This window comes from Camelus dromedarius, chromosome X, assembly GCF_036321535.1.
Source record: "Camelus dromedarius isolate mCamDro1 chromosome X, mCamDro1.pat, whole genome shotgun sequence".
NCBI lineage: Eukaryota > Metazoa > Chordata > Mammalia > Artiodactyla > Camelidae > Camelus > Camelus dromedarius.
In genome coordinates this window covers 18649917-18664077 of record NC_087472.1, presented here as the reverse complement: position 1 = coordinate 18664077, position 14161 = coordinate 18649917, and the positions used below count along the sequence as shown (strand labels likewise).

Genomic DNA, 14161 nt, shown 5'->3' with positions numbered 1-14161 from the left:
GATGTCCTGTTTGTCCTCTTTGATCACAGCTAAGTGTCCAGCTCAGCATCCTCCATGCCCACTCCAATCTGGCCTTAGGGAGGCCTCCCTTCCTTTTGCTCTGGGGCGGCAGGGCCCCGCTCATTCATTCAGTACCCAGTTGCTGAGCGCCTCCCCAGTGCCAAGCCCTGTGCCAGGGACCACAGAGTGGTTCGACTCCCACCTTTGGGAGCCACAGCCCTGGCCTCAGAGAATTAGCAGTTGGAGTGTCCAGAGAGACATGGGTTGGCTGCATCTTCCTTATGTTGGTGTCTTAGTGCCACAATTTTGCCAGAGATCCACTCCTATAGAAATGAGTGTTCATTTTCTTGAGTCAGTAGAGTGAGTGTCATCTCCCCCTAGAGTTGATGAGACTGAGACAGACAGGTAGGGTATTCATGGTGTTAGAACCCAGCTGTGTTCCTTCCATCTGTAGCTAGATTCACTCAGAAATTAAAAGTATAGTGTCTCGGCAAACTCTGACCTCCATTACCCTCTGGGGAGAGCCCCACTAGAATGTGGGGGGCCGGAGCGAAGGCCTGTCAGAGACCATTGGACTTCCAGGGTGTGAAGGCCCAGAGCCTACAGGACTTAGCCCAGAGCTGACACTCAGCAGTACCTAAGAAATGTTTGCTTGACGAATATTGGGTGATTCTCTTTGGGACACACCAAATTTGAGGCAGAGCCCTAGTTGGAAAGTCTCTACACATTCTGTCCCTGCTGTGGCACCACCCTCCCAAGATTGGCTTTTTTGTACTCAGATGACTCAGGGGCGAATCCCTGCTCTAACATGGACTCACTGTGGCAAAACTTGGTGAGTTACCAAACGTAGCTGGGCCTCGGCTTCCTCCTCTATAGAAAGTAGACAATAATACCCACCTCACCAGGTTGTTGCAGGTGTCAAATGAGACACTATAGCTCAGTCCCTGAGTTCAGAGTCTGGCACATAGTAGGAGCTCTTTAAATGCTAACCCACCTTTCCCCACCAGGGGACGATGTCAGCCTGGGATTGCCTGTCTTAGGCAGAGATTGGGACTGTAAGAAATGGTACAAGTGGGCCTTGAATTTAAGTAAACCCAATATATACTTAATTAGATTTATAGAAGGGTAAAACAAAGGTGGGGTGATTATTTAACGAGATCCTCTAGAGCATTTAAGAGAAAATCTGATTACAAAAATTTAATTTACACACAACTTTTCCAGTTTGGTAGACCCTGAAAAGACCCAATTAGATTAGAAGGAAAAAATTGATTTAATGAACACTAAAACCCATCCAAAAGTGGCAATCACTTGTCGATGAAACAGGTTTCTTTGATTGTGACCCAGGGTGCCATCCAATTCAGCCTGATTTTCTATGAAATGTGATTATTTTTATCCTCAAGTAGAGTTGGACAGCATCTCGTGCTTCAAAGGATGGAGGCCCTGCGGGGCGGCTGGGGACACGTCTCCCTGCTCTCTAGGAGCTATTTGGTCTTTAAGTGACCCTGGGTTTTTCTCTGGTTTCTAGCTTGTGCCTGGGGCCACCCAAAGCCACTGGACCAGAGAGAGGATGTGAGAAACTGTTCAATCAGCCCTCCGGTGAGGCCCTTCCTCCGCCCCGCCTAGCCCCACCCCCATCCCCACCCCATTGCTCCCACCTTCCTCTCCATCACCCATGCACTCGACTGCTAACCTCTGCCTCTACCAGCCTTTCTCCTGATTTCCGGACTCTGGGGCCACTGTTTCTGATTAACCTCCCTCAGGGCGGGCAGCACATTCTCAGGTGTCGGACATCCGCCCCCATCCCTCCCTCCCACCCATTCCCACGGCAGGTTATCACCCCCCTAACCCCCCAACACCCCCCTCCCCGGCCTGGGCCTGGGCAACTGGCCTGGAGGCAGGAGGCCCCTCGCTGGCCTTTAGCTGAAGCTGGGCAGAGACCAGGAGGAGGATGGAAGGAAAGCAAACAAAAATTCTAGAGGAACAGGGAAGAGGGAGGCACTGAAGGGAAGAGGGTGGAAGACAGAGGGCTAGAAGAGCCAGCGGAAGGTCAAGAGAGGGAGGCCTGGCATGTGAAGATTGGGAGAAGACCTGGCATATCGAAACGGGAAGGTCGCCGGCTCCCTAGCTGGAGACCAGAGTGATTCTTTCCACAACCAGCTTAGAGTGCAGAAGAGCTTCCCTGGGCCGGAGCAGGCCAGAAGGTGGGAGCTCGGGGGCCTGCCAGCAGGTCAGTAAAGTCTCAGGACAAATGGGATACACCTACCTGTTTTGTCAACTTTATGAGACCACTGGGGAAGGCAGGTAGGTGGGCAAAGCACCTGACTTTTCTATGAAAACTAACCTGGATCTATCATTGAGTAGAAGGCAGAACAAAACAAAAACTCCATGCTTTTTAAGATAAAATCATCTTTAACAAAATGTCTGGCTTAGAGAGGATCTTTCTGGACAATGTCCCAAATTGCTGGGGGTACTCATTCACTCTTCTTGGCCACTTGGGACCAATGAGTGGAAACTTGAAACAAATCCGCAAGGTAGGGCTGCCAGATGAAATACAGGGTGCCCAGTTACATCTAAATTTCAGAGAATGGATAGTTTTAGTATAAGTATGACCCAAGTAGTGCATGGGACATACTTACACTAAAACATTATTCATTGTTTACCTGAAATTCCGATGTGACTGGCTGGGCACCCTGTATTTTGAGTTGCTAAATTGGCAACTCTACCTCAAGGTATCCAAAGAAGGCCCATCCCTTGGCCTGGCCCAGCACCAGGGCTCAGACCCTGCAGTTCTCGCCCACCTCTGACTCCAGACTCAGACTCAGGTCCCATTACTGTCGCAAAAAGTCCCTCTCCAAGCTCTTAAACACCTCCATCTCCACTCAGCCCAGACACCTTAATCTAGACTAACCCATGACATCAGCTGCTGCCCCATCCCTCTCCGGGCTGATCCAGCCTACCCACCCCCAACCCCTGCCTAAGGAGAGGCTGGTGGCTCCTCTGGAGGCTGGGGGCCCCGGTATCATTTTCTCTAAGCAAAGTGTGTCTGTGTGTGTGTGTGTGTGTGTGTCTTGGTGTCTTCCTGTCACCTGTCAGTACCTTCCAGTTACTGCGGTCAATACCACAGCACAGCTCACAGCCCTGCGCCAGCAGATGCATACACAGAATCTCTCTGCATACATCATCCCTGATACGGATGCCCACATGGTAAGGGACAGCTCCTCCCTGCGCCACCCAGCCCTCCCCCCCGCTACCCAGGTTGACCTAAGAGAACAGACCACAAACAGGATGCTGTTAAGACAGAAGATGGAAGACAGAGGAAGGATTTGACAGGCAAAGGGAAGTAAGTGGGAAGCTTGGACATGAGTGTTTCAGGGCAACTGAGAGAATGTATCCCTTTACATAGGAGAGCAGACATGGCCAACTCTCCTTGACCTCTGGCAATGAAACTATAAACAACCTCAGAACGATTTTGATCAATTCCTAGATGGCAGATCAGAATGAATGTTTAGGACACCCCTGCCCTAGGAGGTTGGAATGTGGGCTGAGAATTGAATTAGAAGAACCCTGAGCTTCCTTCTGGCTCAACCCTTCCCATCACCTGGTGGATGGAGCGCTGAAATTATCCAGAGTCCAAGACTCCATGAGTTTGGGGTGTAGGCTAGGAGTAGGGGGTGCTGACAGGAAAGAAGGTGGTCTGAACCAGAGCTACTTTTCCCAAAGCAGCACCTCGGCCCACCCATCCCACCCTTTCCCATCCTAGCTCCACCTCCACCCCACCCACCTTCACAATACCAGCCCAGTTGGAAGAGAAGGCATTTTCAATGTCAAGCAGATTACTTGAATTAGTTTTCCCACCTGCTGAAAAGGCCTGAGAAGCTTGGGTAAGTGCCTGAACTTCTCTGAGCCTCAGTTTCCTCTACTGCAAAATGCAAATAATGAGATCTATCTTCAAGGATTATGAGAACCAAAACACAATAATGTGTAGAGCTCTCTGCAGAAGGTATTTATGATGTACCCATTATATTGTGCTAGACTGGGGGCGGAGGTGGACAGCTGGAGGGGAGAACCCAAAGGAATTAAAAGACATGATCCCAGACTGCACAGAATTTGCATCCTGGCCAGGGAGACAAGACTTCTTTGCAGAAAAGTCCAGTGCTGGACTGTGGGGTTTAGACGCCAAGAAAAACAGTTGTTCAAAGGAAGGGAGGATCCTGAGAATTGGGAGAGTTCCAGGGAGCTTCCTGGAAGAAGTGCCCAGTGTGCTTGGGCTTGTAGGACTGGTTGAATCTGACTAGACAGAAAGAACTGGGATATGGTTGGGGGGCCTTCCATGAGGGGTGTAACTCCATAAAGAAGGCTAACGATGGTGTTGTTGATTTCCTAGAGCGAGTATATCAGCAAATATGACCAGAGGCGTGCGTGGATGACGGGCTTCACAGGGTCTGCAGGTGACAGCCATTACCCAGCCCCCAATGCTTCTGTTGGGAGACCCAGAGTGGTCATAGAAGCCCTGGTGTGGCTAGTTCTCAGCAGCCAGGACCTAGTGTCCAGAGGCCCCTGCTGTTCCATCTGCCTCCCCTCCACCACTCCAAAAAGGGTCACCATGGCCCACGGCTCATAGCCCACCAGCCACATTTCTGCATGAGGGGCACTTCTTTTCCATGCTTTTGGCCTCTGCACAGCCAGGCCCAGCCTGGGCTCCATTTCTGGGGCAGTTACTACCTCTCTATCTAGCCACTAGGAGCCCACTGATCCCCTTCACACAATGGCACTTTTGGGGACAAAGTTTTGCTTTGCTGGTCCTTTTATAGAAAACATCACCTCACATGGCCAAATGAGACACAAACATAGAGGTCCTTTATGGGGTCCCAGTTGCAGAAGGGGCCTCCTACCCTGATCCTGGCCCCTTGAATGAAAACTAAGCATCACTTGCTGATCCTTAAACATCCCTCCCCTGGGCTTCAGGCTGCCTTGCTTGCCTGTCACAAGCCATTCTCTTTGCTAAAGCCACTGGGTTTGGCTTCCCTGCCTGTCCTCAGTTAAGCCCTCTGCATAGTGTCCCCATCAGCCACTGCGTCTTGATACTGACTGCCACACCTTCTTTCCTGAGAGCACCTAGACATAGCATGGGCTTTTTTTGGATTGCCAAAAGCAGACCCCACTCGTCCTGCTAAATGCACCCTTAGGAGAGGCCCTCGACACAAAGCAGAGATGCCCAACCCAGGACACCCTTCCAACTAGCTTCCCCCAACACTCTCTTTAACATCTCTTGCCTCACTCCTTTCCAACGGAGGAGAGAAACTCTTTCCAGAGGCCCCTTGTGACATTCTCAGAGCCAGCACCGCATCACACAGTCGCTAAATAAAGCCACCCTTTAGGGGGAACCTTCCCCCTCCCCTCCAAGTTTCTCTGCTCTGCCTCAGGAATTGCGGTAGTGACCATGGGAAAAGCAGCTCTCTGGACTGACAGCCGCTACTGGACCCAGGCTGAGCGGCAGATGGACTGCAATTGGGAGCTCCATAAGGAAGGTAAACGATGGCTTGGATTTGTTCCCCAAGCCCTGGAACTGGACTGGGTTCAGGAAGGTAGAGGTGAGGGGGTACCTGCAAGGCTGTGCTGGGCCCCTGGGGAAAGCTCAGGAAATTTGAAGCCATCCCTAAACTTTGCGGATGATATCAAGGAGGACAAACATAGCAGAACTGTCACAGACAGAAGCCCAGCTGGAGGGCCTGGGGTTGGCCCTGGAGGTGACCTCAATGTCTCTTCCTGTCTTTCTCTCAGTTGGCACCACTCCCATTGTCACCTGGCTCCTCGCTGAGATTCCTGTTGGAGGGCATGTGGGCTTCGATCCCTTTCTCTTTTCCATCGGTATGTTCTTCCCTCATCCCTGGGCTTGCCCACACCAGCTCGGGTGACTCAGCCCCCCGGGAAGTAAAGAAGCACACCTTGGTAGACGGAGGAGCAGGGTGACTCGAAGATCGAATATTTGAACTTGTGGTTGCAGAATATTTTGCAACAAGGATGTATTCCTGGATTGCATCTTGAAAATATATTTAAAAGAATAAATATAGATTTTTTTAGTCAGGAATGCAGAGACCCAACCTAGAAGACTCAGGGAATCATTAAGACCTAGCAGACGAGTAGGCCAGGATGTTCTTAAACCCAGAGCCAACCTCTGTGTTCTGGAATTCTACCAATTAGGGCACTAGAATCTTCTGGAAAGAGCTTGGAAGGGTCAAAGGAGTCAAGAGGGCTTCTGGGTAAAGCAGCACCGTCCCCTCCAATTCCAGGAACACAGTGCCCTGAGCTCTGATGCCCCAGTTAGCTGGCCAACCTGCCCCCAGGGGTGACGTGCTCATGAATAGATCCTGAAAGGCTCCCGCTTCAGAACTGACTTCTTTGCCAGCCTTTCCAGTGGCCTGAGTCTCCCATTCCTTTGGGCTGTGGCATTGAAGCTCAGTTAAATGGACAGTGTTAGAAGGAGGGCCCCACAGTCATCGGCACTTAAAAAGACAAGCTTAGACAACTGGTGATGGACAGCATTGGGTGGGCTCAGGGCAGTTAGGCTTTGAAAGCTGAAAAAGGAAGGTGAGAGGACATAGCCCAGGAGGGCCAGTCTGCTAGGACTGGCCCTGGCAGCTGGGCTGCAGGTGCAGAATGGGAGGCCAAGGGGACAAGAACTCACTTTGCCTTGGTCACAATTTTTTCTGAGGTATGAACAGGCAGGGGACAAGTGATTCCTTCCTGTCTCTGCAGACTCCTGGGAGAGTTATGACGCAGCCCTCCGAGAGTCTGACAGAGAGCTGGTGTCCATCACCATCAACCTTGTGGACCTGGTGTGGGGGTCAGAGAGGCCTGCGGTGCCAAGCGAGCCCATTTATGCCCTGCAGGAGGCATTCACAGGTGATTTCCCAAGTTGGAGCCACACGGGGTCCCCGCTGCTGCTCCTCTGGTTGAAAAATTCATCCTAACAGGTCCCAAAGCAATGGTTCTCAAAACTTCACGTGCACCTGAATAGCTTGGGATGCTTGTTTAAAATATAGGTTTCTAGGCCCCCTCCCCTCAAAGAGTTTGAATCAGAAGTTCCTTAGACCATATTTAGAAATTGCTGGAATAAAGAGTGTCAGGATTGGACGTGAGATGGAACAGGAAGGGAGGAAACAAGGGAGTCAGAGAAAGATGGGGAAAAAAAACTTACCCCTTCAAAGAGAGAGAGATTAAAAAAAAAAACAAAAAACCATGAGTTGTAGTAGTGAAGACTGGTTTGTACTGAATCATTCAGACCTTGACCTCTGGCCCTCCTGTGATGAGGAATTTAGATGTCAAATGGCTGGGGTCAGATGGGCTGGGGTGGAAAAAGGAAGCAAAAACTAAGTTCAAGGTCAGTCTGTGGCACAGATTAGGGTTCAAGTTTTGGTCGAACCACAAAGGAAAATTAACTGACCCCCCAGAATTCTAACATCAATAATCTTGACCCCACTGACACCATCTAAATGCATCATAAAAGAACAGTATGCTCTATGATTCTTATAAGTAGTAACTAAAATCCTGACCAGGACCAGGATACTGATTATGAATCAATGCCTTGGCCACCACCACCCCCTACCTCCCTAGGAATTCTGAACAAGCCCATGGATTCCTAGGATTATTGGGCAATCTGAGAGGCCGCTTACCACATGCAGGTCTCCGCACATTCCTTGTTTGGAAAGGAGTCCAAAAAGGAGGGAAATTTCAAAATAGCAGTTCTGATGAAACAAGTCAAAATTGTGTCCAATTTTCTTTATTCATTCTGATGTAACTTGCAGAATCATTCTTTCCGCATCTTGACACAGTTTTTAAAGGAACTTGCGATCCAAGACGGTTCAATCCTAAACAGAACTCATCCCATTCTGATAAAGAAGAGTGCAGTTATGTCAAGAAGAGGAGGGGATAAAGGGGAAAAACTTCCAGGGACTGGGAGAGAAGTCACGTGGATTTTATCACTTCCCACAAGCTGGGGGAAGCCACACCCTCGCAGGCTGCTAGCCTTCAAGGAAAAGCCATCTGGAGCCAGAGCTGGGCCAGGAAGCCCAAGAACAGAGTCTCTAAACTTATTGAGACAGGAGACACTTTCTCTCCAGCCACTCACAAGTTTTAAAGGGGCCAAAGGGAAGAACATGAAAAGTAGTTAGTCCAAGAGACCTGTGCGTATCAGACAATTTAAATTGGCTTTTATTTACTGCCTCAAAGATGTATCACATCCATGAACCCTGAAAGCATAATTCTAAGTAAAAGAAACCAGCGAAAACCCCATATTGTATGATTCCATTCGAGTGGAACATCCAGTGTAGGCAAATCCATGGAGACAGAAAGCAGATTAGTGGTTTCCAAGGGCTGAGGGTGGGGAGAGGGGAATGGGGAGGGACTGTCTAATGGCTACAAGGTTTCCTTTTAGGATGATGAAAATGTTCTGGAATTAGATAGTGGTGGTGGTTGCACAATCTTGTGAATGTTATGAAAAGCATTGGATTGTGCACTTCAAAATGGTGAAAATGATACATTTTAAGGTATGTATATTTTCCCACAATAAAGTAAAATAAACCTTGAAAAAAATGTATCGTACCCAAAGCTTTAGTTCTTGTTGAATAGTTTTACCTGTATGCAGAAAGATGTTTTTGATGGCATTAAGTTATTTATGCTCATCTCTGAGCCCACCTAGGACCCTTAATGCTTATGACCTTCCATCAGCAAATTCCTAGCCCTGCCTAGGGAAAGACCCTATATGCATCACCGGGAACAGGAAAAAAAGATGAAAATCAAAGTCCTAGCACCAGGATACGAACATCCCAGAAAGGACGGCTCTGTGACACAGAGTTTAAGGACAAGTTTGGAGACTAACAATGTTAGCAAGATAGTCCAGTGTCTATACTGATTAAGATCTGAACCACATAGTCAAACAGACCTGGATTCAAGTCTCACCCCTTGCCAACTATGAAAACCATAGATAAGTCACTTTACCTCTCTGAGGCCTCAATTTCCTTATCTGTAAAATGGGCCAAGTAAGGATTAAAACAATGTACACAAAGTGCTTAGCCCAGACCCAGGTGGCTTTCTTTTTTTAAGTATAGTCAGTTTACAATGTTGTGTCAATTTCTGGTGCAACAGCATAATAGTTCAATCATACACATACATGCATATATTCATTTTCACATTTTTCATTATAGGTTACTATAAGATACTGAATATAGTTCCCTGTGCTATACAGTATAAACTTGTTGTTTATCTATTTTATGTATACTAGTTAGTACCTGCAAAATCTCGAACTCCCAATTTATTCCTTCCCACCCCCTTCCCCCCACCGGTAACCATAAATTTGTTTTCTATTTATTTTATTGAAGTATAGTTGATTTACAAAGGTGTGTTAGTTCCTGGTATACAGTATAGTGATTTAGTCATACATATACATATTCTTTTTAATATTCTTTTTCATTTTAGGTTATTGCAAGATATTGAATATAGTTCCCTGTGCTATACAGTAGGATCTTGTTGTTTATCTATTTTATATGTAGTAGTTTGTATCTGCTAACCCCAAACTCCTAATTTATCCCTCCCCCCCCCTTTTCCCCTTTGGTAACCATAAGTTTGTTTTCTATGACTATGAGTCTGTTTCTGTTTTGTAAATAACTACATTTTATCATTTTTTAGCTGCCACATATAAGTGATATCATATGATACTTGTCTTTCTCTGTCTGACTTACTTCAATTAGTATGATAATATCTAGGTCCATCCATGTTGCTGCAAATGGTATTATTTTATTCATTTTTATGGCTGAGTAGTATTCCATTATATATATCATATATATGATATATATTATATATATATATATACCACAGCTTCTTTATCAAGTCATCTGTCGATGGACATTTAGGTTGCTTCCATGTCCTTTTTTTTTCCAGTTTTTTTTCTTTTTTTTTTAACATTTTTTATTCATTTATAATCATTTTACAATGTTGTGTCAAATTCCAGTGTAGAGCACAATTTTTCAGTTATACATGAACATATATATATTCATTGTCACATTTTTTTCTCTGTGAGCTACCATAAGATCTTATGTATATTTCCCTGGCTTCCATGTCTTGGCTATAAGTAAATAGTGCTGCTATGAACATTGGAGTGCATATATCTTTTTGAATTAAGAGTTTTCTCTGGATATATGCGCAGGAGTGGGATTGCTGGATCATAAGGTAACTCTATTTTTAGTTTTTTAAGGAATCTCCATACTGTTTTCCATAGTGGCTGCACAAGTGGCTTTAGTAAGCACTGGGTTACTGCAGGGGAGAGGATTATACATGGCCCAGTCCTATCCCTCTGCCCTTCTGCTCTCCTGATCTCTGTTCTGCATGCTTATTTATTGATCAGCAAGTTATACCAGACTTACTAAACACCAAGACACCATTCTACATTACAAATATTAATTAATTTGACCTCATAACTCTATTGAGGTAGACAGTATCATTATAATCCATCTATATTTTACAGATGTGCAGAGTAAGACACAGAGGGGTTAAGTAATTTTCCCAAGGTCACACAGCAAGTAACAACAGAGCTAAGATTTGAACCCAGACAGTCTGGGTCCAGAACTCATGCCCTTAATGACTACACAAGTAAGAGTTTGGTTAAAGAAAGGGTTCTACTGCTTGTAAAGGAATGGGAATCTATTGCCCTAAGGAAGACCTCTCAGGAACAGAGTGACAAAGAGAAGGTATGTCACCTATGCTCTCTTTGGGCTTTTATGTTTCTAGGGAGTACCTGGCAGGAGAAAGTATCTGACATCCGCAGCCAGATGCAGAAACGTCACGAGGCCCCGACTGCCGTGCTTCTGTCGGCGCTTGATGAGACAGCCTGTGAGTATGGATATGTGGATGCAGGTGGGTGCCTGGGTTCCCCTCAGCCTCCAAGCCTCCTGGGCCCTGCAGCACCGGACTCCTCCCACAAGAGTTCTGAGGTCTCCATGGCCATGGCCTGCAGGAATTAAGAAGGGTGAGGACAGGAGCTCATGTCCACTGAAGAAGGAAACCAGGAGTCCGCATGCAATCTGGGGCCAGCCTGCGGGCCACCAGCAGACTGGGCGACCGCAGCAGCAAAGGCTCCTGTCTCATGAAGGGGAGGAGGCCCAGCAAGCACCTCCCAGCCCCGCCTGGCCACGAGTCCAGGGCACTCACACTCCCAGCTTTAGCACCCTGTGTAGCCCTATTCTGTCCTAACGTGGCTCCAGGCTTCTCAGCTGACTCCAGCTCTGGGTTTCACATATTCCGGGGACCCACTGAAACTGTGCGCTGACTGCTGGCTGCGTATCTATCTGCCTTTTCCTGGGAGAAAGGGCCCCTAGGACTCACTAGTGCTTCAAAGACCCCTGAAAGACAGAAACATTCAGGAGCAGATGATGTAGGTGTGCTGCTGGGGATCTTTGGGGCGAAAGCAAACAATTCTCTTCCCCAGGGCTCTTCAACCTTCGCGGCAGTGACATCCCTTATAATCCCTTCTTCTATTCCTACACGCTGCTCACCGACTCCTCCATCAGGTAGGGCTTGTCCTTGGCGTGCAGTCACGACTTCCTCCAACCCCTCACTGCCCCAATGTGCAGCCTTCCCAGGAGTGGAGTGCCTGCCCCAGCAGGACCCTCCAGGAAGCCTCTGATCGGCTTTTCCTGACTCTCTTGATCTCTTGTCCCACGTACTCCAAATCTGGTCTGCTTAGCTGTCCAGCGCGGGATTCCTCTGACCTCCGGGAATAAAGGGCCTCTAGTCTTTGGCCCTGTGCCTAGAGGCTCTCAGGACCCTCCTGGTCTTCCATCTCCACCCAGGTTATTTGCAAACAAGAGTCGCTTTAACTCTGAGGCCCTGCAGTACCTGAACTCTGGCTGCACGGGCTCCATGTGTGTGCAACTCGAAGATTACAGCCAAGTCCGTGACAGCGTGCAGGCCTACACCTCCGGAGACGTGAGGATCTGGATTGGCACCAGCTACACCTCATATGGGCTCTATGAAGTGATACCCGAGGTGGGTCTGCCAGGCCCCGGCTTATGCCAGGCACTACCCCCACCCCCCACCAACAGCCCTGTTAAGTCTCAGCCTGACAGAGTGGCCACAGCCCCTCAGTCAACAGTGGTGCAGGGAGTCCCCTTTTAGGCCTCTCTGAGAAAAGACGGAAGAAGAAGCAGGACGTTTGTCCACAGAGAGCTCGGATTGTCGAGGAGGCCAGGGGAGCACAGCCTGGTAGAGCAGAGGCTTTGAGGTCACCAAACCTGAGACTGAGAACTGGCTGTTCAGTGACCGTGGACAGGGGACTTAGCCAATCTGGGCCTCTGTTTCCTCACCTGTAAGATAGCACTAAGAGTCACAACCTCCAAGGGGTTGCTCTGAGGAAAATTAAAGAGATAGTGCATAGAAAGCCTGGTGCCTGACACACGGCAGACGCCCAATAAATGGTAGCCGTTATGCTATGCGGTGTGTGGGAAACACACTGTCAGAACAGCCCATGGATGGGCAGGGGCCAGGCTCTGATCCTTCGCTGAGCGCTGGCGGGAGCCGGGAACAGGAAGGGAGGGAGGGAGGAGGAGGGAAGGGAGGGAGACAGGGGAGGTTAGGCTGGACAGGGAGGACTAGGGAATCCCTGCACAGAGAGAGAGCATGCAAGGGAAGGGCATTGCCACCCCAGGAAATGGCCAGTCTCATCCCAGCTGGAGTTTCCTGCCAATCCTTTTCAAACACGGCCGGCCGTGCCTTAGAGAGGGCTCCCAGACCTCTTCCTCTCTGCCTGCAACAGGAAAAACTCGTAGCAGACGCCTACTCCCCAGTGATGATAACCAAGGCGGTGAAAAACAGCAAGGAGCAGACCCTCCTCAGGGCCAGCCACGTAAGTCCAGGGGCAGACAGACGAGCCTTTGGAGAGCTCCCGGTCTGATGGGTTAGAAAGGAGATCCTGCTGGAGGAGCCTGAAGAAGGCCCTCAATGAAACATAGAAGAGGTCGCCAAGCTCCTGGGTACGCACTCACGCTCCATCCCTTGCTCCCAGCATGGTACTGTGATGCAGAGCCCCTACCCTGCAGCTATGGTGTCTGAGTTCAAATCTCAGTTCCTCCACTCACCTCCTAGCTGGGGGACCTTAGACAAGTCACTTCACCTCTCTAGGCCTCAATTACCTCATCTATAAAGTGAGGGTCATAACTGTAACCTACAGCATAGGTGGTTGTGAGGATCAAAGAAATATAGCTGTATTATATAATATAAATAATATGTAATAAATAATGTATGTTTAAATATATTAACTAACATACAATTAATATAAATATATTATACATAGTATATATACATACATTTACATACATATAAATATATAACTATAGAAATACATGATATTTATAAGTATATAGTTATATATGTATAAATATAATTATGTAATTATATATTTTATATATATTGCTTTGAGCACTGCCTGGCACATTCCAAATGTTAGATAAGTGTTATCTGTAATAATTTTCTCACCAGTGGAGGGGATGGTTCACCCCTTTGGATATTCCTGTTAAAATTAGGATAAGCTGCCTAGTTTTTTTTTTTTTTAACTTTTCTTGTGGAAAATTTTAAACATATGCAAAAGTAGAGGAAATAGCATAATGATCCCCAAACACCATCACCCAGCTTCAACAATCATCAACTCAACTTGAGGCCAATCTCATTTCCTCTACAATCCCACACTCATTACCTCTACCCCCTACCCCCTGCGGCTGGATGATTTTTAAGCAAGTCCCAGCTATTTTATTGTTTCTTCTATCGACACTTCAGTATCTCTTAAAGAGATGAACCCTTTTCAAAACATGACCACACTCTGATCATATATATAAACATTAATAAGAACCCCTTAATATTATCAAATAGCCAGTAAAACCCTCACGCTTTTAAATCTCATCTCCCAAAGCAATCACCCCATTGCCTTCATCCCGGAGCCCTGGCTGAGACCACTCCTCAGTCGGCTTCTCTGCTTGCCCCGCTCCAGGTGCGGGACGCCGTGGCCGTGATCCGCTACTTGGTCTGGCTGGAGAAGAACGTGCCCAAAGGCACCGTGGACGAGTTTTCGGGGGCAGAGCAGCTGGAGAAGTTCCGAGGGTGAAGGACCACAGCCATC

General features: G+C 47.8%; 1 protein-coding gene across 1 annotated transcript in view; it reads left to right on the top strand.

Moving 5' to 3' along the window:
• Positions 1–14161, top strand: part of XPNPEP2 (X-prolyl aminopeptidase 2) — a 28259-nt gene that overhangs the window by 944 nt on the left and 13154 nt on the right. Inside the window, exons 2-12 of the mRNA XM_064482735.1 lie at positions 1526–1596; positions 3094–3204; positions 4385–4448; positions 5424–5528; positions 5782–5868; positions 6757–6903; positions 10783–10884; positions 11480–11561; positions 11844–12039; positions 12806–12895; positions 14033–14142. Coding sequence (XP_064338805.1) covers positions 1526–1596; positions 3094–3204; positions 4385–4448; positions 5424–5528; positions 5782–5868; positions 6757–6903; positions 10783–10884; positions 11480–11561; positions 11844–12039; positions 12806–12895; positions 14033–14142 — 1165 coding nt within the window. The remainder of the gene's footprint in view (positions 1–1525; positions 1597–3093; positions 3205–4384; positions 4449–5423; positions 5529–5781; positions 5869–6756; positions 6904–10782; positions 10885–11479; positions 11562–11843; positions 12040–12805; positions 12896–14032; positions 14143–14161) is intronic.